This window comes from Perognathus longimembris, chromosome 8 (genome assembly GCF_023159225.1).
Source record: "Perognathus longimembris pacificus isolate PPM17 chromosome 8, ASM2315922v1, whole genome shotgun sequence".
Classification (NCBI taxonomy): Eukaryota; Metazoa; Chordata; class Mammalia; order Rodentia; family Heteromyidae; genus Perognathus; species Perognathus longimembris.
The window spans coordinates 34504522-34527613 of NC_063168.1; the positions used below are offsets into that span (position 1 = coordinate 34504522).

The 23092-nt window shown below is 40.7% G+C and overlaps 1 protein-coding gene across 6 annotated transcripts in view; it reads left to right on the top strand.

Moving 5' to 3' along the window:
* The window catches only part of Pus10 (pseudouridine synthase 10), an 80708-nt gene that overhangs the window by 52822 nt on the left and 4794 nt on the right, over positions 1-23092 (top strand). For all 6 annotated transcript variants that reach the window (XM_048352865.1, XM_048352862.1, XM_048352866.1 and 3 more), the window contains 7 exons: positions 393-478; positions 1878-2003; positions 6148-6204; positions 7240-7316; positions 7412-7467; positions 14850-14967; positions 21624-21766. In XM_048352865.1, coding sequence (XP_048208822.1) covers positions 393-478; positions 1878-2003; positions 6148-6204; positions 7240-7316; positions 7412-7467; positions 14850-14967; positions 21624-21766 — 663 coding nt within the window. The remainder of the gene's footprint in view (positions 1-392; positions 479-1877; positions 2004-6147; positions 6205-7239; positions 7317-7411; positions 7468-14849; positions 14968-21623; positions 21767-23092) is intronic.

A 23092-nucleotide genomic window follows, 5' to 3' on the forward strand; every position in this document is an offset into this window, starting at 1 on the left:
CTCTCCCCACAGGTGAGCTGTAGTCCACAAGGCCATCCAGTAAGTCACTGTGAACTATCTCTACTCAAGTGAGTGAGAATCATGTAAATAGGCATCAAGGGGCAAGGGAGAGCAAAAGGAGGGTCTCCCACCCTGTACATGTGAATCTGAAGGCTGTTAGAAATTACCATCTGGGAAGATAAGGTGCCTGATTTACTCAGTGCTACCATCATGTGTTAAAAGTAGAGGCCTGAAAGACTCTATTGTTCTAAAACCAAAAATTGGGGAAAGGCGTGTCTGTGGATAGACTTAGTTTCCTGTGTGTATCTCAGCTGGTTCTGGCTCATTTTACTTTTGTGATTCAGTTACCATTTCTAGAAAGTAGAATCCATAAAATCTATTTTGTCTTGCAGGCAGTTTCCTTGTCCTCCAGACTCACCAAAGACTGTATGCACTGTTCTTGAAATTGAATGTGCTCATGGTGCTGTTTTTTTGGCTGGTAAAATATTTAGTCTAAACTCTGCATTCCCTATTCCCTTAATGTCCTTTCTGAGCAACTCAATTTACTTATACTCTTCTCTTTTTTTTTTAATGTTCTAGTTAGTTTCCTCTTTGGCAAAGCAGAACTGATGGACAAACATATTTTAGGTTCTGTAAACTTCAAGAACCTCTGGGTGGTAGGCACTTACCAGTGCCTATAATCCTAACTACCCACGAGGCTGGATATGAGAATCAAGGTTTGAAGCTAGCCTGGGCAGACAAATCTGAGAGACTTTTATCTTCAACTAGCCATTAAAAAGACAAAAGTAGACGCATGGCCCCAGTAATAGAGTACTGGCTGTGAGTGAAAAAGCTGGGTGAGAACTCAAGTCTTGAATTCAGCCCTAGTACTGGCACAAACAACAACAACAAAAGCTCCTTGAAAGATCTGCTATTCAAAAAGTCATTCCAATATATATATATTTGTGCTGGTGGCTCACACCTGTAATCCTAGCTACTCAGAAGGCTGAGATCTGAGGATTGCAGTTCAAAGCCAGCCTGGGCAGGAAAATCTGTGACTCTTATCTCCAGTCAACTACCAGAAAAATCTGGAAGTAGATCTGTGGCTCAAGTGGTAGATTACTAGCCTTGAGCACAAAAAGACTAGGGACAGCACCCAGGCCCTGAGTTCAAGCTCTTGGACTGGCACTTACACATACACACACCAAAAAAAAATTGCAAAAATTATTTTTATTATCATCTAAATGACTAACCACTTAACTTTCACTTGAAAAACTTGTCTTAACTTTCCCAAGTGGTAATAACAGCACACAGTTTTCAGCTATTACTGTTACTTCATTTCACTATGATTGCCTCAGAGTAGTGGCAGCTGCCTGCTTTGGTTTAGCTTTACCCACAAAACACTGAGTCATAGACTGTTAGGATTTTTTTTTAAACTAACAAAAGCTTCAAAATTTCCTGTGTTTGAATTTTTTCAATACATTATCACTAATGACTATTATATTGGAAAGTATATATTGTTAATCATCTGTAAAAGCAATAGTTTTAAAAATGATCTCTGGTGTATTTCATAATATACTATAATAACTAGTACAGTGAGCTAGTCAACTTATTAAATGTACTGATTCCTTTTAATCATATCTTAATCATGTTTAATCACTTTCATCATATTTAATCACATTTGATGTATCATTCACATTATCTTTAGCCATCTATTGTTTTTTATTTAATTATTTTCATGTCTGTGGGCTAGTTCCCCAAGCTAGATTATGAATTAGTTTATATCAAAGCACCTTGAAATTTGGGCTTACTAAATAGTTGTTGCTTCTCCTTTTGCCCTGTTTTGTTAACCATACCATACTATTCCATCTGAGAAAATCCCTGATTTTCTTTGACAGGGAGATATAATAAGTACTCAAGGAATTTACCACAAACTCCCTGGATAATTGGTGGAGAAAGGAAGTTGGAATCTTCAGTGGAAGAATTAATTTCAGATCATTTGTTGACAGTGTTCAAAGCAGAGAGTAAGTGTAAAAATGTTCATATTTTAAATATGTTGTCATTTGCTGGGCGCATGGCTGAAGGTAGATCACTTACCTAGCAAATACAAAGGCCTGAGTTTGGTTAGCCTCTGTACTGCCAACAAAAATAAAATCATGGGCTGGGGATGTGGCCTAGTGGTAGAGTGCTTGCCTAGCATGTGTGTAGCTCTGGATTCAATTCCTCAGTACCACATAAACAGAAAAAGCCGGAAGAGGCACTGTGGCTCAAGTGGTAGAGTGCTAGCTTTGAGCACAAAGAGGTTCAGGGACAGTACCCAGGCACTGAGTTCAAGCCCCAGGATTGGCCAAAACCCAAAAACAAACAGACAAAAAATCATTTCAACTCATCATTCATGAGTACATTTCTTGGGGTAGCTCTTAACACCCAGAACTCCTCTGGAGGGTCAGGGCTCTATTTTAGCCAAGGTGACCAAGGATACTTTTCTCAAACTGTTTTCTCTTGGCCAATGCCTTTAAATGAATGTACTTAAGCTCTGACCTTAGCACAGCTCAGCCTCAGCCTCCTTGGGGGAATATGAGAAGTTAAAAGAGAACTTCAGGGATGGGTCTGACTTCCATCTAAACCTACAATGCATTCTGGGATGAAGTTCAGGCCTAGAGAAAAGAGATCATGTTAGCATGTTGAATTTTGATTTCCTAGGGATTAATGAGCCTGGGTTTTTAGGCTGAGTCAGGTTAGTCAGGCTTGTGTCCCTTGCCTCAACAGGCCTGCCAGGTCAAAGGAAGTGTACAGTCTGTGATTTTTACCTAGGAGTGGATAAGAGGGAAAGGACTGAGATTTCAATCACAGGAAATCATGTTACACATCAAGAGAAACTTCAGGTAATTAGCAATGTCAGTTTTTTACTTTTGTGGAATAAGTCTCCTTCCAAAATTAGAAAACTCTTTTTTTTTCGTGGTGGTGATGGTGGTGCTGGGGCTTAAACTCAGGGCCTGTGCGTTGTCCCTTGGCTTTATTTGCTTTTTCTTTGGGGCTAGTGCTTTACCACTTGAACCACAGCTCCACTTCTGGCTTTTTTTATGGTTAATTAGAGTTAAGTATCTCAGGAATTTTTCTACCAAGGCTGCCTTCAAATTACGATCCTCAGATCTCAGCCTCCTGAGTAGCGAAGCTTATAGGCATGAGCCATGGTGCCCTGCAAACTTTTTTTTTTTTTCAGGGACCAGCTATATATCTTTCTGTCTGAAAAAACTCAGGAGAGTCATGCTTTTATTAGGATGGACAGATGGTCTAGGTGAAGTCTAGCTGTCCTTTCCAGCTTTCTGACTTATCAGGGGGAGAGAGATTCATCTTAGACTATAGCACTTTCATAGTCCTGCCTGTCAATCCTACAGACCTTAGACAGTCTCCCAAGACCTTGATAGATGAATGGAGAAGAAAGTAACCTACCCATCCAGTATTTTCTAAAATTGTAGAAGCAAATACTCTGGACTAGTCACATGAGCTTTATTTAACTGGTAGTACACACCTAGCTTCTCTAGAGGTGAAGGCAAGAGGATTGTGAGTTCAAAGTTAGTCTGGGAAAGGTTGCGGAGATTATATCTTTAAAACAAGATATAAATAAAGGACTTTTGGTGTGGCTCAAGTGGCAGAGCTCTTACCCAGTGTCCAGTACCAACCAAAAAAACCCTGAGTGTATATAGGCCATTACATATCTATTTATGCCTATATATCTGAATCTATAGCTATATCTGATTTTTGTGCATTTATTATTATTAATTTATTTATTGTCAAAGTGATGTACCTAGGGGTTACAGTTTCATACAGAAGGCAGTGAACACATTTCTTATCAAACTTGTTACATCCTCCCTCATTTTTCTCCCACCTTCTCCTCCCCATCTATATTTGGTTTTTACAAACTGGTAACTCAAAACACAGTTGTGAAGAAGTGAAAACAGCATTAAAAGCCTCTTTAAAGGTCTTTTTGAGACCACCTATAGGCAAGGTCTTTTTGAGTCCTCCTCTGAGGACTCAAGGAATCTTTGGTTCTAACTAAGGTCTCAGTGGCTGCTGAAAGATTCTGAAACAACTATGTGTTCCTCCCTTTCAGTCTTTTATGAAGGTGATTTGTTGTCATCTTCTATGAAGGAAGAAATATTATCTCTAAACTAAAAGTAAAGCAGATTGTATGCTCGATATGTATACTGAAGAGATTGAATCAGGGCAATTTGAGAGAAAGCAGACTTGAGCCTCTGTGCTCACTGGCTTCTTGTCAGGGAATAAAACCTTATTTGAAATCCCTGATTATAAGCTCAGTTTAGCACATACTCCAGTGGCTCATGCTGTAACCCTAGCTACTTGGGAGGTGGAGTTCTGGAGGACCATGGTTTGAAGCCAACCTCCTCAACTAGTACCTGGGCACAGTGGTGTACAAAACTGAATGTTTACTACCCAGAAGGATGAACTCAGGAGGATAGGAGCCTTCTGGGCCAGCCCAGCCCAGAAGTTCATGACTCTCCATCTCAACAGAAAAGTCTGGATGTGGCACATGTTCATCATCCCAGCAGGAAGCAGTTTTGAAGTAGTCTTGTTTCTTGTTTGCCAATCCAGATTTATTTAAAAAATAACCAGAGCAAAAAGGGCTGCAGGTATGGCTCAAACAGGAGAGTTCCTGCCTAACAAGTGTGAAACTCTGAGTTCAAACTCAGTACTGCCACAAACAAAGCATCAATTTGCTAAACCTGTGTTTCTCAAGACAGGGAGTATGCATTGTTCAGTTTCTAAGGTGCTATTCTGAATTTTCTACTTAATTGCAGCTATCCTTCCTTGGTGCTATTTTCTTAGTCTGTTGACTCTTGACTAGAAGCTTCTGATGTTATTGTGGGTCTCCTCATGGCGTGACAATGGTATGGAAGCACAACAGAGGGATCTTTGGGTCTGAGTGGCCTCCAGAGTCGTCCTTCCTGCCAGACTTTGGGTCATCACCTGGAAAAGATCCTGATCTCATGCCTGTGTGGCCTGTCCTGTTCTGTGGTATGAACATAGCACACTAGCTCCGGGTCAGTCCCTTCTCTATGTGAGACACAGCTTTGGATCCTATGAGGGGCCTACTTCCCTGGGTGTGACATGACAGATAATAAATAACCTGTGTTTCCAACAAGGTTTGCTTTGGCTAGCTAATGTGATACCTTTCTCCCCCCTTGCCTTTCTCCTTTCCTCCTTCCATTTCTATTCCCCCCCACCTCTTTTTTTTCTCTGAGAATTCTGAGGTTTGAACTTGGCTAGACAGGTGCTCTACCACTTGAGCCACAACTCCGGTCCTTTTAGTTTTGGTTACTTTTGAGGTAGGATTTTACCTTTTTCCACACTGCCTTAGCCATGATCCTCATAGTTACACTTAATTAGCTGAGAATGATAGTCATGCACTACCATACCTAGCTTGAGCTTGTTGAGGTATACGTTCTCACAAACGGGCTAGTCTCAAATCACGATCCTCCTTAGTGGCTAGGATTACAGGCTTGAGCCATTAAATTTAAGCTCAATTCTTAAATTTATACCTTCATTTGTTTGTTTCTTTGGGTGGTACTGGGGTTGAACTCTGGGCCCTATGTCTGCTAGGTAGGTGCTCTACCACTTGAGCCACATACCTTGTCCTTTCCCCCAGGCCTTGTCTTGTTTTACAGAAGGAAAGAAAGATGATAGATTTTTACTTTATTATTATTATTATTATTTTAACCATAAACCAGTGGCCAAGTGAGCATCCTTCAAATAGTGCTCAGTCTTGGTTTTCCATGGGACAATAACTAAGGTCTGGCTTTGACATCAGAATTACCTAGTTCTGCCACATGATTGTGTGATCCTACGAAAATTATCTAGCTTTCTGCAGCATGGTGTTGTCTTATTTAATGCTTACTTCATAAAGTTAGAATAAAATTTAAATAATATATGTATAATTTGCGTGTGTGTCTGCTTAAACATATATGGACCTTTAGTTGTCTTATTATTTTCAGCGGAGATTAGGATGAGAGATGGGCTAACTGTTCCTTGAGTTTCTTCTGTAAACTGTTAGGACCTGAAATTGGATTTCTACCAGAAGTTGGAAACAAATACCTCACGGATATTATGTCTCTGATCTTTTTTCCTCCCTCAATCTGCTTCCCAAAGGTTTTAATTTCTCATCATCTGGAAGAGAAGATGTAGATGTGAGAACATTAGGAAATGGTAAGATTATGTCAACATCACTTGCCTAGAACTTGCTTTCCCATTTCTACCCATTCTAGCCAGCAGGCTTAACACAGTGTGGGCAGGGCCAAAAACTTTCTCCAAAATGGAGGTCTTATGGATTATGGAGCTCCATTGTAAATTATATGATCCATGTCTGACCAAGAGACATTTCTTCAGAAACATCCTTATTGCATAGCTGTAGGTTGTAATGGACTTTTATGTGCATTCTCCCCATAGTTTGATTACTAATTATTTTATTTAATAATATTTCAGAAGTATCAGTAATTTTTTTTTTTTTTTTTTTGGCCAGTCCTGGGCTGTGAACTCAGGGCCTGAGCACTGTCCCTGGCTTCTTTTTTGCTCAAGGCTAGCACTCTGCCACTTGAGCCACAGTGCCACTTCTGGCCATTTTCTGTATATGTGGTGCTGAGGAATCGAACCCAGGGCCTCATGTATACGAGGCAAGCACTCTTGCCACTAGGCCATATTTCCAGCCCCAGTACCAGTAATTTTCAAAATGTCTTTTTTCACTGAAAAATGATTCTCCTCTTACCTTTTATTTCTCTCATTTTATCTGTTAAGTTATAAGAAGGATGATGAAAATTAATCCTGAGCAATTTGACATCTGTAGTTCATCCCTCTCATGGAATCAATTTTTCCATTAGATTAAATTAGGCTGGACAATGGCTTTCAACTTGGTATACCTGGGCATTGCCACCTGTGATAACCTTACATTGGTGTAACCAACTGAATTAGTGGGTTGGATTTTATTTTGTAATTAACACAGGCTTGTTCATGGAGCTTTGGGAAAGCAGTCATTTTCACCTACTGCCTGTACTGGGGTTTTGCAGTTCCCCCAAAAACCCCTTGATTCTTTCACACATTCTTCCTTCCCCCACATGTAGTCATGTCACTAAGCTTTCAGTCCTCTAGAGCTCACCTTGTTTTTCACACCTCCTAACCCTCTGGCATAAATCCAAATGTTAACTCCATTGACACGTTTCTGTTTCATGACGGGGTGTGTGCTGCCAGGAAGGCCCTTTGCAATTGAACTGGTGAATCCTCATAGAGTACATTTCACTTCACAAGAAATTAAGGAGCTTCAGCAGGTAAACCACTTCACAACATGGAAATCATCATGTTTTAGCACCTCTGTAAGCGCGTGCTGCTAATTGGTGTTTTTTTTGTTCTTTTTCTACTATAGAAAATTAATAAGTCATCTGACAAAATCCAAGTACGTGACTTGCAGCTTGTTACAAGGTAAGGGTAGGCTCATGAAGATAATTTCAACAGGGAAATTCTAGTTATAGATTATATATCTGGTGAAGAAAACGTACCCAGAATATATGAAGAACTCTCTTAGCACCTTAGTTAAAAATGGGGGAATGATAAGGAGAAATTTCTCCAAGGAGGATATATGAATAGTCAATGAATACCTTAAAAAGATACTTTACAACATTAGTCATTAGGGCAATGCCAATAAAAATCACAGAGATCCCACCTCACACTCACCAGGATGACTACTATGAAAAACCCAGCGAATAACAAGTACTGGCAGAGAACTACAGTAGACATTGCTATTGGGAGCTAAGTGTGACCACTTTGCAAAATACTCGAGTTTCTCAAAAGATTAAACAGAGTTACCATATGCAATAAAATTCTTTTTTTGTAATTTATTTATTAATTAAACACAAATTTTTTGACAAGGTGTTGTGCAAAAAGGGTACAGTTACATAATAGGGCAGCGTGTACATTTCTTGTGATATCTTTTTTTTTTTTTTTTTTTTGGCCAGTCCTGGGCCTTGGACTCAGGGCCTGAGCACTGTCCCTGGCTTCTTCCTGCTCAAGGCTAGCACTCTGCCACTTGAGCCACTTGAGCCACAGCGCCGCTTCTAGCCGTTTTCTGTGTATGTGGTGCTGGGGAATCGAACCTAGGGCCTCGTGTATCCGAGGCAGGCACTCTTGCCACTAGGCTATATCCCCAGCCCTCTTGTGATATCTTACACCCTGTTTTTCTTTCCCTTCTCTAGGTCAGCTAAACATATATACAATACACAATGTACCAAGAACATATATAGTAGCCACGTGGCCTACACCCAAGAAAATTCGCCTAGGGCTTTAAATGTAATGTCGACATTAGACAATATGTCGACAGTAGTCTTATATGAACGTACATACATAGCTTTTGAGCTATTGTATTCCACTAAGAGGTCAGTTTTTGACCTTTATATGTTGAGTAGTTGTTTGGTTTTAGTTACATAATGTTGGGTCACTGACCCAATCCTGTGGGAAATACCATTTGACAAGCAGTTTTTGGTTTCACAGACCTGGTCTCTACTGTCCCTCCGTCACCCCTTCTTAACAGTCATATATCAGGGAGATCATGCCCCTTTGTTTTCTGTGTTCTAGGCTTGTCTCGCTCAACATTATTTGTTCAAGTTTTGACCATTTCCCTGCGAGTAACAATATTTCACCATTCGTAATCGCTATGTAGTATTCCATTGTGTATAGGTACCATATTTTTTGGATACATTCGTCTGTGGAGGGACATCTGGGTTGTTTCCATATTTTGGCTATTGTGAATTTTGCAGCGATAAACATGGAAGTACAAATGTCTTTTTGATATCTTGGGACCTGTTGTCCAGGGTAGATGCCTAGGAGTGGTATGGCTGGGTCATAGGGTAGGTCTATATTGAGCTTTTTGAGAAACTTCCATACTGTTCTCCAAAGTGATTGTACTAATTTGCACTCCCACCAACAATGGAGAAGGGTTCCTCTTTCCCCACACCCCCTCCAGCATTTGTTGTTGCCTGAGTTCAGAGTATAGGCCATTCTAACTGGAGTGAGGTGGTATCTCAGGGTTGTTTTTATTTGCATTTCCTTTACTACCAGGGATGTTGAACATTTCCTCATATGTTTCTTTGCCATTTTTATGTCTTCTTTTGTGAAGTCTCTCTTTAGCTCCTTTGCCCATTTAATAACTGGTTTATTGGGCTTGGAGGGGCTTAGTTTTTTGAGTTCTCTGTAGATGGCAGATATTAGACCTTTGTCTGTTGCTGTGCTGGTAAAGATCCTTTCCCATATTGTTGGCTGTCTTTCTATTTTGGTGGATATGTCCTTAGCTGTGCAGAAACTTTTTAATTTGTAGTAGTCCCATTTGTCGAATCTCTCCCCTATTTGTTGTGCCCCTGGGACTCTATTCAGGAAGTTCCTTCCTGTGCCTATAAGTTCTAGCGTCTTTCCTACTCTGTCCTTCAGTAGTTTCAAGGACTCAGGTCTGATATTGAAGTCCATGATCCATTTTGAGTTGATCTTGGTACATGGTGATAAGCTTGGGTCTACTTTGAGTTTTCTGCATATGGCTGCCCAGTTCTCCCAGCACAAGTAGTTGAAGAGGCTATGTTTATTCCATTGTATGTCTTTAGCTCAGCTGACTGTAAGAGTGCGGTTTTATTTCTGGATCTTCAATTCTATTCCATTGGTCTTCCGCTCTGTTTTTATACCAATACCAGGCTGTTTTTGTTATGATGGCCCTATAGTAGAGCTTGAAGTCTGGTATTGTGATACCTACTGCGCTGCTTTTTTTGCCTAGAATTGCTTTGGCTATTCTAGGTCTTTTGCTGTTCCATATGAATTTATGGATTGCTTTCTCTATTTCAGTGAAGAATGTAATTGGGATTTTGATAGGGATTGCATTGAATTTGTATAACAATTTGGGCAATACGGCCATTTTCACTATATTGGTTCTGTCTACCCATGAGCATGGGAGGTCTTTCCATCTCCTTGTGTCTTCTTTGATTTCCCTTATTAGATTTTTATAGTTCTCATTAAATAGGTCCGTCACGTCCTTGGTTAGGTTGATCCCTAGGTACTTTATTCTTTTTTTGGCTACTGTAAATGGAATTGTTTCCATAATTTCCTTTTCTGTTTGTCTATTGCTGGTGTACAGAAAAGCTACTGACTTTTGTGGATTGATTTTGTGTCCTGCTACTTTGCCAAAGTGGTTTATTAGGTGTAGGAGTTTGGGTACTGAGTTTTTGTGTCTTCAGATATAAGATCATGTTGTCTGCGAATAGGGATAGCTTGATTTCTTCCTTGCTGATGTGGATCCCTTTGATGTCCTCCTCTTACCTTATTGCTATGGCTAGGGATTCCAGCACTATGTTGAAAAGAAGTGGGGAGAGTGGGCATCCTTATCTTGTTACTGAGTTTAGGGGGAATGATTTAAGTTTCTCTCCATTTAATATGATGTTAGCAGTTTGTCTGTTGTATATGGCTTTTATTGTTTTGAGGAATGTTCCATCTGTTCCTGTTCTCTCCAGAGCTTTTAATAAGTATGGATGTTGTATTTTGTCAAAGGCTTTTTGGGCATCAACTGAGATAACAATCAAGAATGATTTTAGTTCTGTTTATGTGGTGAATTACATTGATTGATTTACGGATGTTGAACCATCCTTGTGACTGTGGGATGAAGCTTACTTGGTCATGATGTATAATTTTCTTGATCAGTTTCTGGATCCTGTTAGCTAATATTTTATTGAGGAGCTTTGCGTCTGTGTTCATTAGTGATATTGGTCTGTAGTTCTCTTTTTTCTTAGGTCTTTACCTGGTTTGGGGATGAGTATAATATTAGCGTCATAGAATGAGGTTGGGATTTCTCCCTCTGTTTCTATTTCGCGGAAGAGTTTGAGGAGTATTGGTATTATTTCCTCACTAAAGGTTTTATAGAATTTGTTGGTGAATCCATCTGGGCCTGGGCTTTTCTTTGTTGGGTGGTTCTTGATTACCCCCTGTATCTTGCTGTAAGTTATTGGTTTATTTAGTTGAGTTATTTCTTCTTGGTTCAGTTTGGGCAGTTTATACTTCTCTAAGAATTGATCCATTTCTGTAAAATTATTGTTTTTTAGTGAGTAGAGGTTCTGGAAATAGTTCCTTATGATTGAATATCATGTGTACTTGTTGTAATTTTTCCGGTGGAGTCCCTGATTTTACGTATATGAGTCTCTTCTTTTTGTTGTAAGTCTTGCGAGGGGTCTGTCAATTTTATTTATTTTCTCAAAGAACCAGCTTTTAGTCTTATTTATGTTTTTTCTGGTGGAGTCCCTGATTTTATGTATATGAGTCTCTTCTTTTTTTTGTAAGTCTTGCGAGGGGTCTGTCAATTTTATTTATTTTCTCAAAGAACCCGCTTTTAGTCTTATTTATTTGTTGAATGGTCTTTCTATTTTCAATCAGATTTATCTCTTCTTTAATCTTTGTGCTCTCTCTCCTCCTAGTCATTTAGGTTCGATCATTTCTTGTTTCCATTTGTTTTAGTTTCATCGTGAGGTTATTCACCTGCTCTGTTTCCATTCTTTTAATGTGAGTGCTGAGGGCAATGATCTTGCCCCTCTGTACTGCTTTAGCTGTGTCCCATAGGTTTCTTTGTGGTGTATTTTCATTGTCATTGTGGCTTATGAATTTGTTAATTTCATCTTTAATTTGGTCTGTGGCCCAAGTGTTGGATAACAGTGTGGGGTTTACCCTCCAGGAATGTGTATAGCCTCTGTGGTAACCGTTGTTATTGAGGGTTACCTTTATTCCACTGTGGTCAGATATAATACATGGGATGACGTCAATATTTTTGTATTTGCTGAGGTTCTTTGTGTGGGCTATGACATGGTCTATTTTGGAGTATGATCCATGTGCTGCTGAGAAGAAGGTGTATTGGGTCTCTGTAGGGTGGAAGATTCTGTGTAGATCTGTCAGATCCATTTGGGATATGGTATTCCTTAGGTCCTCAGCTCCCTTGCTAATTGTCTGGGTGTTGGATCTGTCTCTTGGAGAGAGTGGGGTATTAAAGTCACCCACTATGATTGTGTTTGGGTCTATCTTGTTCTGTAGTTCTGTGAGAATTTGCTTGACATATGTACGGCCTCTTTTGTTCGGTGAGTATACATTCATCACCATGATGTCTTGATTCTGGATTTTTCCTTGTATTAAAATGTAGTGTCCTTCTTTGTCTTTTTGAGTTGCTTTTAATGAGAAGTCCAGCTTGTCTGAGATCAGGCTGGCTACTCCTGCCGTTTTGGTAGGTGCGTTTGCTTGGTAGATCTTGCTCCATCCTTTCATTCGAAGCCTGTTTTTATTCCTTACTGTAAGGTGGGTCTCTTGTAAACAACAGATAGCAACTTTTTGTTTGCAGATCCATTCTGCCAGTCTGCTCCTCTTTATCGGATAGTTTATACCATTTATATTCAAAGAAATCAAGGATAAGAGTGTTTTTTCTCCTTCCATTTTCTTGTTGGGCTGTTTTTCCTCTTTTTTTTTTTTTTCTTGTCTTTAGTGAGCTGCTCTTTCTGTTGGGCTCTGGCTATTATAGTTTCTTTCTGTTTCTGTATGTGTGTCCTGTGTGATTTCTGTTAGGTGGGATTCCCCTCTTAGAATTCGCTGTATGGCTGGTTTTTTATTCACATACTCCTTTAGAACTTGTTTGCTATGGAAAGATCTGGTTTTCCCCTCGAATATGAACTCCAGCTTCGCTGGATATTTTATTCTAGGTGGCACTTGTTGGCATGTAGAACTTGGATGGGGTTCTTCCATTCTGTTTGCGTGTGGTAGGTTTGTGTGGAGAGGTCTGCTGTTATTCGGATCCTCTTCCCATTGTAGTAAATTTCTTTCTTTGCTTTGGCTGCATTCAAAATTTGCTCTTTATTCTTGAGATCTGAAGTCTTGATTATTATGTGCCTTGGCGTGGCTTTTCTAGGGTCTGGTATGCCAGGTGTTCTATAGGCTTCGGTTACCTGGATGAGGTCCCTTGTGAGATTGGGGAAGTTTTCTGCAATCACTTTATTGAAAATATGTTGAAGCCCTCTACTCTGGTATTCGGCTCCTTCTTCTATTCCAATTATGCGCAGATTATATCTCTTGTCTTTTTCCACTAGCTCATGGATTAGTCTGCCGTGGAGCTTTACCGTTTCTTGGAGTGTGGTAATTTTCTTGTTATCGGCTGTATCATCGTCCAAGAGAGAGAATCTGGATTCAATATGGTCATTTCTTTGTGCTGTGGATTCAATTGCGGAGTTTATGGATATCAGAGAGCTATTTATGGTTGCCAGATCATCTCTGATCGTGGAAATGTCTTCCTTTAAAGAGTTGTATTTTAAATCTATTTTTTCATGCATTTCACTTCTCAGGATGTTAAGGTCTTCTTTAACCGAGGTTTGCACTGTATCTATTTTTGCTTCCATTTCTTTCTTGGCTTCCTGGATGTCCTTCGAGACTTCCACTCTAAACTCCTGGAATTGTTTTCTGATTTCGTTTCTGAAGCTTTCCATCATTTCTGCTAACATGGCCTCAGTTGATTTTTTATTCTCCATCTCCTCTTCATTTGTGCTGCTTTTTGGAGCTGACGAGTTGCCTTGCCCTTTGATGAACTGTGTTATATTTCTTTGTGATTTGTGCATCTGGAGATCTGTGGGTGGCTTCCTTGGTTTGTCTTTGTGCTGCTTCCCGCTGGTCTGTCAGTGGGAGCCTTGTGTCCTAGTGTCCTGGCTCTGGGTTTGAGTTTGGCTGTTGAACCTTACTGCCCAATGGGTGAGCGTGACTGTCTTGGTTGTTGCCGAGGTGGTCACCCTCACTGCACTTGGGGGTGGGTAGGTTCTGTGTCTTTCTCTGCAGGGCAGTGTCCTGCCGCTGTGTTGTGCAGACCCTAGCGTGCCCCTGGTGGGGGTTTGCTGGTCACTGATTCAGCGTGGCGTGGAGGCTTTTCTCTTCTTTGGTTCTTTTTCCACTCTGTATCTTGGTCAGAGGAGCTCACCTCTCAGGCGGTTTGCCCTCCTGTGTGGACCATTTCGGGGCCCATGTTCTTGAGGGGCGGCCCACCCACTTGTGCAAAATGCGCCAAACTGAGTGGGCACCGCCATTGGGGAGCTCTGCCTGGTCCTGGATTGTGTGTGTGTGTGTGTGTGTGTGTGTCCCACGCTGCCCTTGGCCCTTCGGGTGTGGGATGTGGGGGTGTGGCAAACAGTCGTGGTGGTGGCCTCGGCTCTCCCCTTCTGCACAGCTCAGTTCCCCGCCGCTCACGTCCGATCCCGGCCGTGCGGTCCCAAACTTCCTGTCGCCGCTGTCTGTCTTGGTCCGCGCTCCCCCTGGGGTCCGTGGAGTCCTGTTGTCTGGACTCTGCGTTCCTGGTGTGAGTTTTCGGCAGTCGGTCTCCCGTTCGCCGGGTCCCCTTTTCCCTGCAATAAAATTCTTATACGTACGGCAACATAGATGAATATTGAGTGTCTTAGGAAGTTAAAGAAGCCAGTACCAAGCACCACATCCTGTATGATTGCATTTGATGTAAGATGTTCAGAATAGGGAAATTGTAGAGATAGAAAATCAGTCATTTGTTGTCTGGGCTAGGTAAAGGAGGAATCGGAAGTGACCACTAATGGATATGACGTTTCTTTCTGGGGTGATGAAAATTGTAGGATTAGATTGTGGTGATAGCCACACAACTCTGAAAACATAACTAAAATCATTGAGTTGTACAGTTAAAATAGAGGAATTGTGTGCAAGTTATTTTTCAATAAAGCCATTTTTAAAGAGAAATTTGGGATGAGGCTTGCATGTATTTTGTATATTCAGACAAACTCCCTCTTATTATTTTTGTTTAGAGAGGCAATAGGACATATGAAAGAAGGTGAAGAAGAAAAGACCAAGACCTATAGTGCCTTAATATGGACAAATAGACCAATACAGAAGGAAGACACTGAATTCCTAAATGAGATCAAGGTAGTGTAAGTGCACTTATTCTTCTTGAATTTTATTTTTCTCCTGCCCAAGAGTTCATTTTCTTCTAGGTTATTAGCAGAAAGTTATAGAGCATGAGCTTTGGGGTCTGTGATGTTTGAATTTAAATCCTGGCTTTGTCATTTGCAAATGAATGACTGAGCACTTCATCTAATTCATTACCAGTGATTAAGACCCTGACTCTGAAGATAGAGGATCTGGGTGCAAATTCTGGACCTGCATTTCTTACTGTTGTGATTTTGGACAATCACTTGGCCTCTTTATGCTTTAATTTCTTCATCTGTAAAGTTAGTTAAGAGAAGTAAATGAGTTATTCATATAATACACTTAGAAGGCTAACAGACACATAGAAAGTGCACAGCGATCCTGTTATTGTTATCTATTAAAAAGTCATGAAATAAAATGTATGTAGTAGAATTGATGTTCAAATTAAGTTTCTTAATAAAAGTGATGCATGTGAAGCACAAAATAGCCTGCTACTGACTCAGAGTGGGGTCTTTTCTTCTGCCAGGTGTATTTGGATGGTGTTTGTTTTAATCTTCAAATGGTTTTACAAAGGGGTTTCAGTTTAACATGTCCATTCATGCATGCGATGCATCTTTGTCACTGTCAGCCTTTCAACATTCTTCTCTCATTTATCCGATCTTCACCTATCTCCTTAAGTTTTTTACTCCCATTTTCACGTATGTACATTGAGTATTATCACTGTATTGTCCCACCGTTCCTCTCCCCATTCATCCATCCCTTTCTCTTTGGTCCCTACCCACCCCAGACAAGACATGTTTTAGCTTGCTGTTATTTATTTTACAAGACTGGAAGAGGAAACTCACCACATACCATAGCCAGCTGGATGCTATATAAACTTATCAGTACCCGATGAGAAGCATACAAGAAGCACAAGTGTTTTTCTGCCATGTACCGAATGGTTTAGTTGGGCTTCTTTGTTCCCACTTCATTGAGGGAGGTTCTATGTTTTCTTTTGTGTATTTCGTCCAACCTGCCCTCATAGCTTCCAGTAAAAGATAATATACTTTGTTTTTTTTTTCAGTTGTGCTGCTTGAACTTGGGCCTGGATGCTGTCTCTGAGCACTTTTGCTCAAGGCTGGCACTCTACTACTTTGAACCACAGTGGCCACTCCCAGTTTTCTGGTGGTTAATTGGAAATAAGAGTTTTACAGACTTTACTGCCTGGGTTGGCTTCAAACCATGATCCTTAGATCTCAGCTTCCTGAGTAGCTATATAATTTCAAATCTAAGGGCTAGGCATAAAAGGCACAAGAGATGCTTGTTGTTACTATGACATCATTTAAATAGGCGATATTTTGCAGTAATTTAGATGAGCCACTAAGGGAGACTACTTCAGTAGTGTAGCTTATTATGTAATGGATGTTACCACTCCACTGCTAAAGATGATGTGAGAGATATTTAGTAACACAGAAAAATGTTTTTTATTATTATTTATATATTTTATGGTCTATATGTTGTATATAAAATAAAAAATTTGCATTTTTCCTTTCATACTTTCACACACTTTTTTGTATGTGTATGCCAGCCCTGGGTGGTGGGGGGAGAGGGAGAAAGGAAGGAAAAGAAAAGAGAGAAAGAGTTGGTGGAGTACTTCAAGTGGTAGAAGTCTGACTAGAAAGCACTAGGTCCAGAGTTTAAGTCCCAGAAATGCCAAAAGAGGAAGGAGGAAGAGGACAAACCTGAGGTGACTTTTCTCAGAATGGAGAAGTAACTTGGTTTTTATTATTTGTAATCCCAGTAGGAATGCTTGAACTCAGGGCTGTGGCATTGTCCCTGAGGTTTTTTTGTTTTTTGTTTGTTTGTTTGTTTTGTGCATAGCTGGTACTCTACCACTTTAGTCACAGCTCCACTGTTTGTTGCTGTTGTTGTTCCTTTAAATTTTTTTGGCTGGTCCTGGGGCTTGGACTCTGAGCCTGGGAGCTATTCCTGAGTTGCTTTTTTCTTGAGGCTAGCACTCTACCCATTGAGCCACAGCTCCACTTCCAGCTTTTTCTGTGATGAACTGGAGATAAGAGTCTCACTAACTTTCCTGCCTGGGCTGGCTTTGAACCATTATTCTCAGATCTCAGCCTCTTGAGTGGCTAGGATTACAGGCATGAACCACTGGAACCCAGCCTGTTTTTCTTTTGTTGTTTGTTTGCTTGCTTGCTTGCCTTTGCTGGGGTGAGGGTTAATTGGAGATAAAATAGTTCCTGAGCTGGCTTTGAATTACAATCCTCAGGTCTCATCCTTCTGGATAGCTAGGATTACAGGCATGAGGAACCAACCATCCTTCTTGTAGGAATAAAACTCCAGTATATAAGAATATGTGTTCAGAGAAGCTTGTTGATTTTGTTCAAAATGGCAAAACAAGAACAAAACTGGAAGCAATGAAGGTCATGTGGGGCATAATGATACATGCCTATAACCCTTGCATGTAGAAAGCTGAAGCTGGAGGTTGAGGAATTTGAGACTAACATTGGCTTGGGGATAAAAATATCTTCCAATAGGAAGTGATAGAATGAATCAGAATAATACAGAGCTAATAAAAAACAAAATAGCATATAATTCCATTTAACTTGTGTTAGTGTGTATATACATGCCTAAAAATGTTGGTAAAAAAAGATAAAGGCATGTCTGAATCTGTCACTCATAGGAACACCCTAATATAAGATAAAGAATAAAGTACAGAGTAATGTTTAGAGTAACATTGTTTTGGTGGAAACATGCATCAATCACCTGCTTAAGAGAATCTTAGCTATAAAGCAAGGGAATGGTTAGTCCCCTTCCAGTGTCCCCCCTTCTTAGAATTTGAGACTAAGACTCCTTTGTATTTAAGGTCCTTTGCTTCCTGCAGCCTTTAGGTTAGTAGATAATATATTGTAACAGGTATCTTTAAAATTGCAAAATGGATTTTTTAATTTTTTTTTTGGCCAGTCCTAGGCCGTGAACTCAGGGCCTGAGCACTGTCCCTGGCTTCTTTTTTGCTCAAGGCTAGCACTCTGCCACTTGAGCCACAGCGCCCCTTCTGGCCATTTTCTGTGTATGTGGTGCTGAGGAATCGAACCCAGGGCCTTATGTATACGAGACAAGCACTCTTGCCACTAGGCCATATTCCCAGCCCCGCAAAATGGATTTTTTAAGTTTTATTTAAAATATTTTATTATCTTTAAGTAGTTGTAAAAAAGCATTGCCATTTAACAAAGCAGTTTATGAATACAATGCATCTTGATCAATGTCACCCTGCAAAACAGATTTCTGATCTTTGTCTTTTATCTGAACCAGTCATTCAGAAAGCTGTTGGAAAATTAAGTATATGGTAGAGCAGTAGCTGATCCTGACCTAGGCCCTGGGCTTCACCCTAGCACTATGAAGATAAAAGATTCAGATTGGAAATTTGCATAGAGCTAAAATCTGAAGTAATGCCGAAAGGAGATTAAATGGACTGATGTTATTTGTTGATTTCTAGTAACATTTAAAAATTTCAAGCATTCCTATTGGGATTACAAATAATAAAAATCAAGTTACTTCTCCATTCTGAGAAAAGTCACTTCAGGTTTGTCCTCTTCCTCCTTCCTCTTTTGGCATTTCTAGGACTTAAACTCTGGACCTAGTGCTTTCTAGTCAGACTTCTACCACTTGAACTCTTTCTCTCTTTTCTTTTCCTTCCTTCCTTCCTTCCTTCCTTCCTTCCTTCCTTCCTTCCTTCCTTCCTTCCTCCCTCCCTCCCTCCCTCCCTTCCTTCCTTCCTTCCTTCCTCTCTCTCTCTCTTTCTCTCCTCCCTCCCTCTCTCTCTCCATCCATCTCCTCCCCATCTACTCCCCTCTCCCCCATCTCCCTCTTTCCTTCCTTCCTTCCTTCCTTCCTTCCTTCCTTCCTTCCTTCCTTCCTTCCTTCCTTCCTTCCTTTCCTTTCCTTTCCTTTCCTTTCCTTCCTTCCTTCCTTCCTTCCTTCCTTCCTTCCTTCCTTCCTTCCTTCCTTCCTTCCTTCCTTCCTTCTCTTCCTCCCTCCCTCCCTCCCTCCCTCCCTCCCTCCCTCCCTCCCTTCCTTCTTTCTTTCTACCAGTCCTGGGAACTGAACTCAGGGCCTTAGCACTGTCCCTGGACTCTTTTTGCTCAAGGCTAGCACTCTACCACTTGAGCCACAGCGCCACTTCTGGCTTTTTAAAAATATATGTGGTGCTGAGGAATTGAACCCAGGCCTTCATGTGTAAGAGGCAAGCACTCTACCACTAGGCCATATTCCCAGACCTCTCTCTCTCTCTCTCTTTTTTTTTTTTTTTTTTGGCCAGTCCTGGGGCTTGGACTCAGGGCCTGAGCACTGTCCCTGGTTTCTTTTTGCTCAAGGCTAGCACTCTGCCACTTGAGCCACAGCGCCACTTCTGGCCGTTTTCTGTATATATGGTGCTGGGGAATTGAACCCAGGGCCTCATGTATATGAGGCAAGCACTCTTGCCACTAGGCCATATCCCCAGCCCCCTCTCTCTTTTTTTTAAATACATACATTTAAATAAATATACACACTTGTAAGTAAGAAGCTTGTATATTTGTTTTTTGAAAATTCAGCAGGTGTTGGGATAATGAAGTATAATGTGAGAGTAAGTGAAATAGTTTCTTCTTTTCATCTAAAATCAGACGAAAAAGGATGCAGGGCACATGTTGGAAGCAGTGGTGGTCCTGGGGGTAGCAGCTCTGTTGCTGTTTCTCTTGGTTGACTGGCTCCTGGGTGTGACAGTACAGGGTGTGACTCAGGAGAGAAAGAAGTGGGGAAGAGCACTCACCAGGTAGCTGCTCCTGTAAAGTAGCAGGTATTATCTTAATAGATTCCTCAATAGTGCAGTTTTTGTGTGATTGTGTGTTCTGTTGTTTTCTGCCAGTCCTGGCACTTAAACTCTGGGCCTGGGCACTGTCTTTGAGTTTCTTTTGCCCAAGGCTAGTACTCTACCACTTGAGCCACAGTGCCACTTCCAGCTTTTTTGAGTAGTTTATTGGAGATAATAGTCTTCATGGAGTTTCATGCCCAGGTTGGCTTTGAACTATGATCCTCAGATCTCAGCCTCCTGAGTAACTAGGATTACAGCCATGGGCCACCAGCACCCAGCTTGTTTTATTTTTTAAGTCAAGGTTTTGCTGGATAGCCCAGGCTGGCCTTGAACTCAGTCCAGGTCCTCCTGCCTCAAACTCCTAAGTGCTGGGATTATTAGGTATTTTCTTCATTATTGTTTTTGTGTTTTGTTTTTTGTTGCTGGGGTTTTAATTAGGTCCTCACTCAAACTTGCAAGCAAACACTCTACCCCTTAAAACCATGTTAACAGTCCTTTGTTTGGTCTTGTCCTTTATTTACTAATTAATTAATATGTTTTTTTTGGCCAGAAAAAAAGTCAGGGGTATGCAAACAACTCACCAGCTTAAACTACTTACAAAATCAAAGAATTATAAATTCTAAAAGCCAGACTTAGGAGTATCTACATCCTGGCTGCTCTAACAGAAGCAGTAACACCTTTTGAAGTGTGATCATTGTCTGAACTTGCTCTTTATTTCTGTGGGAGAACCTGATTTGAGAGCAGACAGAAAGCTGTCTTTTCTGAGCAGTGCTTCAGGGCACTCACTGCCATGTAAATTAAGGAGAGTTGTTTCAACAAGAAATTGCAGAGTTTAAAGTTCTTATGGACCACCTTTCTGGTTATTCATATTTGTTTTTGAAACTTAAAATGATTTGATCTTTTACAGTATTAACCTGCATTTCTTCATCTAAATCTTGAAACAAAAAGGAAAATCTCTTTTTTGAACTATGAGAGAAATAAGCCTCTCTCTTTAAAATGTTGGGCTAAAGGGCATTGGTTCATCTGTTATAGATACATAACAAAGATAAAAAAACAACCTTGAATATAGTTACATGTTCTTTCTAGAACATGCACACTCCTACCTGCACAAGTGGTGCTCAGTTGCATCCTCGCCATTTCTCACCCAATTTTGAAATCCTTATTGTGAGGTCATCTTTGAGTTAGACAAAAAGATGAGCATGTCATCCTCTAGAAGAACTCTGTTGAAGTAAATGGCAAGATAGAACTCCAGGGTCCTAACCATTTTTTTTTTTTAATATTAGAGCAGAAGAGGACTTCAGGATCATTTACTTCCAAGTTGTGTGTGTGTGTGTGTGTGTGTGTGTGTGTGTGTGTGTGTGTTGTATTGCTACCGGGGCTTGAACTCAGGGCCTGGGTGCTGTCCCTTAGCTTTTTTGCTCAAAGCTGTCACTTTACCACTTGAGCTCTACTCTTGGTTTTTTAGTGGTTATTTGGAGATAAGAATCTCACAGACTTTCCTGCCCAGGCTGACTTTGATCCTCAGACCTCAGCCTCCTGAGTAGCTAGGATTATAAGCATGAGTCATTGGTGCCAAGCCCAAGTCCTTCTTGGCTTGGTTTGTAGGCCCAAATGGATAATTATGAGAACTCTCATTGAGACTAAGAAGATACTTGATTCCAGCATTTGTTAGTTCCTCCCCTCACAGAGATAGACTGAGTCCTCTGTAGAAAGCTGTATACTGAGCTATGGGTGGTAGTGGAAAAGCTAAAAGAAAGGTATCAGTGGGAGGCAAAGCTCTTGACACTAGGGTTGTCATATTTTCCTCTAGGACTTAAAGATTGACCAGAAAACACCTCTGCGGGTCCTCCACCGAAGGCCTTTAGCCGTGCGAACTCGTGTCATTCACTCTATGGAGGCGCACTACGTGGATGAACATCACTTTCGCCTCTACCTGAAGACTCAAGCCGGAACGTATCCTTTCACCTCGGCTTGGAGTGCTCTCAAGCGGACTCCTATAGGGAGTGCTGACACTGCCCCAGAAAACAGGTTCAGCTTGCTCTGGGAGGTGTTGGGAAAAAGGATACTGGAGAGGAATCCATTCTTTCTGTTGATTTGAGGTCTTTTTTTTTTCCTATTTGTGTTTGCTAAGGTTTATATTTCAATTAATCTGTGTCTTATATAATGTTTAGCACATAGATGTACTCACAAAATACCTTTGGTTAATTCATTTTCCACCTGGACTTCTTTAAAATTTTTTAATTGTTACTGTAAAGGTGATGTACCAAGGGATTATCACTTCATAAATCAGGAAATGAATGTATTTCTTTTGGGACAATGTTATCCCTTCCCTTTATCTCTCCCAGTTTTTCCCTCCTGCCCCCACCCACAAGTTGTATATTTCATTTTCAACATAGTGTTTAGTGAGTACTGCTGCGTTTGTTCATCCTTTGTCCCTCCATTTCTGTGCCCTCTGCACGTTCCCCCCACCCCCTGGGGTCAGTATTGGGGTCTGAACTCAGGGCATTGCACTTGCTAAGCAGTCACTCTACTGCTTGAACCAATATGAGGGAAAGATGCTATTTTATTTTAAATTTTGAGACAAGATTTCATTGTGTAGCCCAGGGTGAACTAGCTCAGTCTCTTAGATGCTGAGAATGCACATGTGTGTCACCACACTCAGTGTTACTTTTCATAGGATTTTTATTTGTACACTGTCCCAGAACAACAGAGAAACAACAAAGCACTTGGATCACATATCACTTATTAGAAAAGTTTAAGTTTCAGAGTTTCAATGTCCATATCCTAAGGCTCATGCTTTGTTTTTTAATTTGCATATGTGTATACACATATGTACATAGATACTATGTATACCTATACACATGTAGCCATGTGTATGTATTTATATATATATATATATATATGCATGTATTTTGTTAGCAACTGACTGGAACATAGGTCTATTTATAATTCTTGTGAAGGACCTTCATCAAATCTAACTGATACTATCACTGTCCCTTCATCTAATTGTTACAAGGAGAGCCATCACAAGTGTTGCTTTGTATGTGATCCTGTGGAGTCCTGTCATCTGGCAAGATGCCAATTGCCATTAATGGGACCCAAAAGATGACAAAATGGAAGTTGTGTCAAAGAAACTTGTCTTTTAGGGCTGGGAATGTGGCTTAGTGATAGGGTGCTTGCCTTGCCTGCATGAAGCCCCTAGGTTCGATTCCTCAGCACCAGAAAAAGCCAGAAGTGGCACTGTGTCTCAAGAGGTAGAGTGTCAGCCTTGAGCAAAAA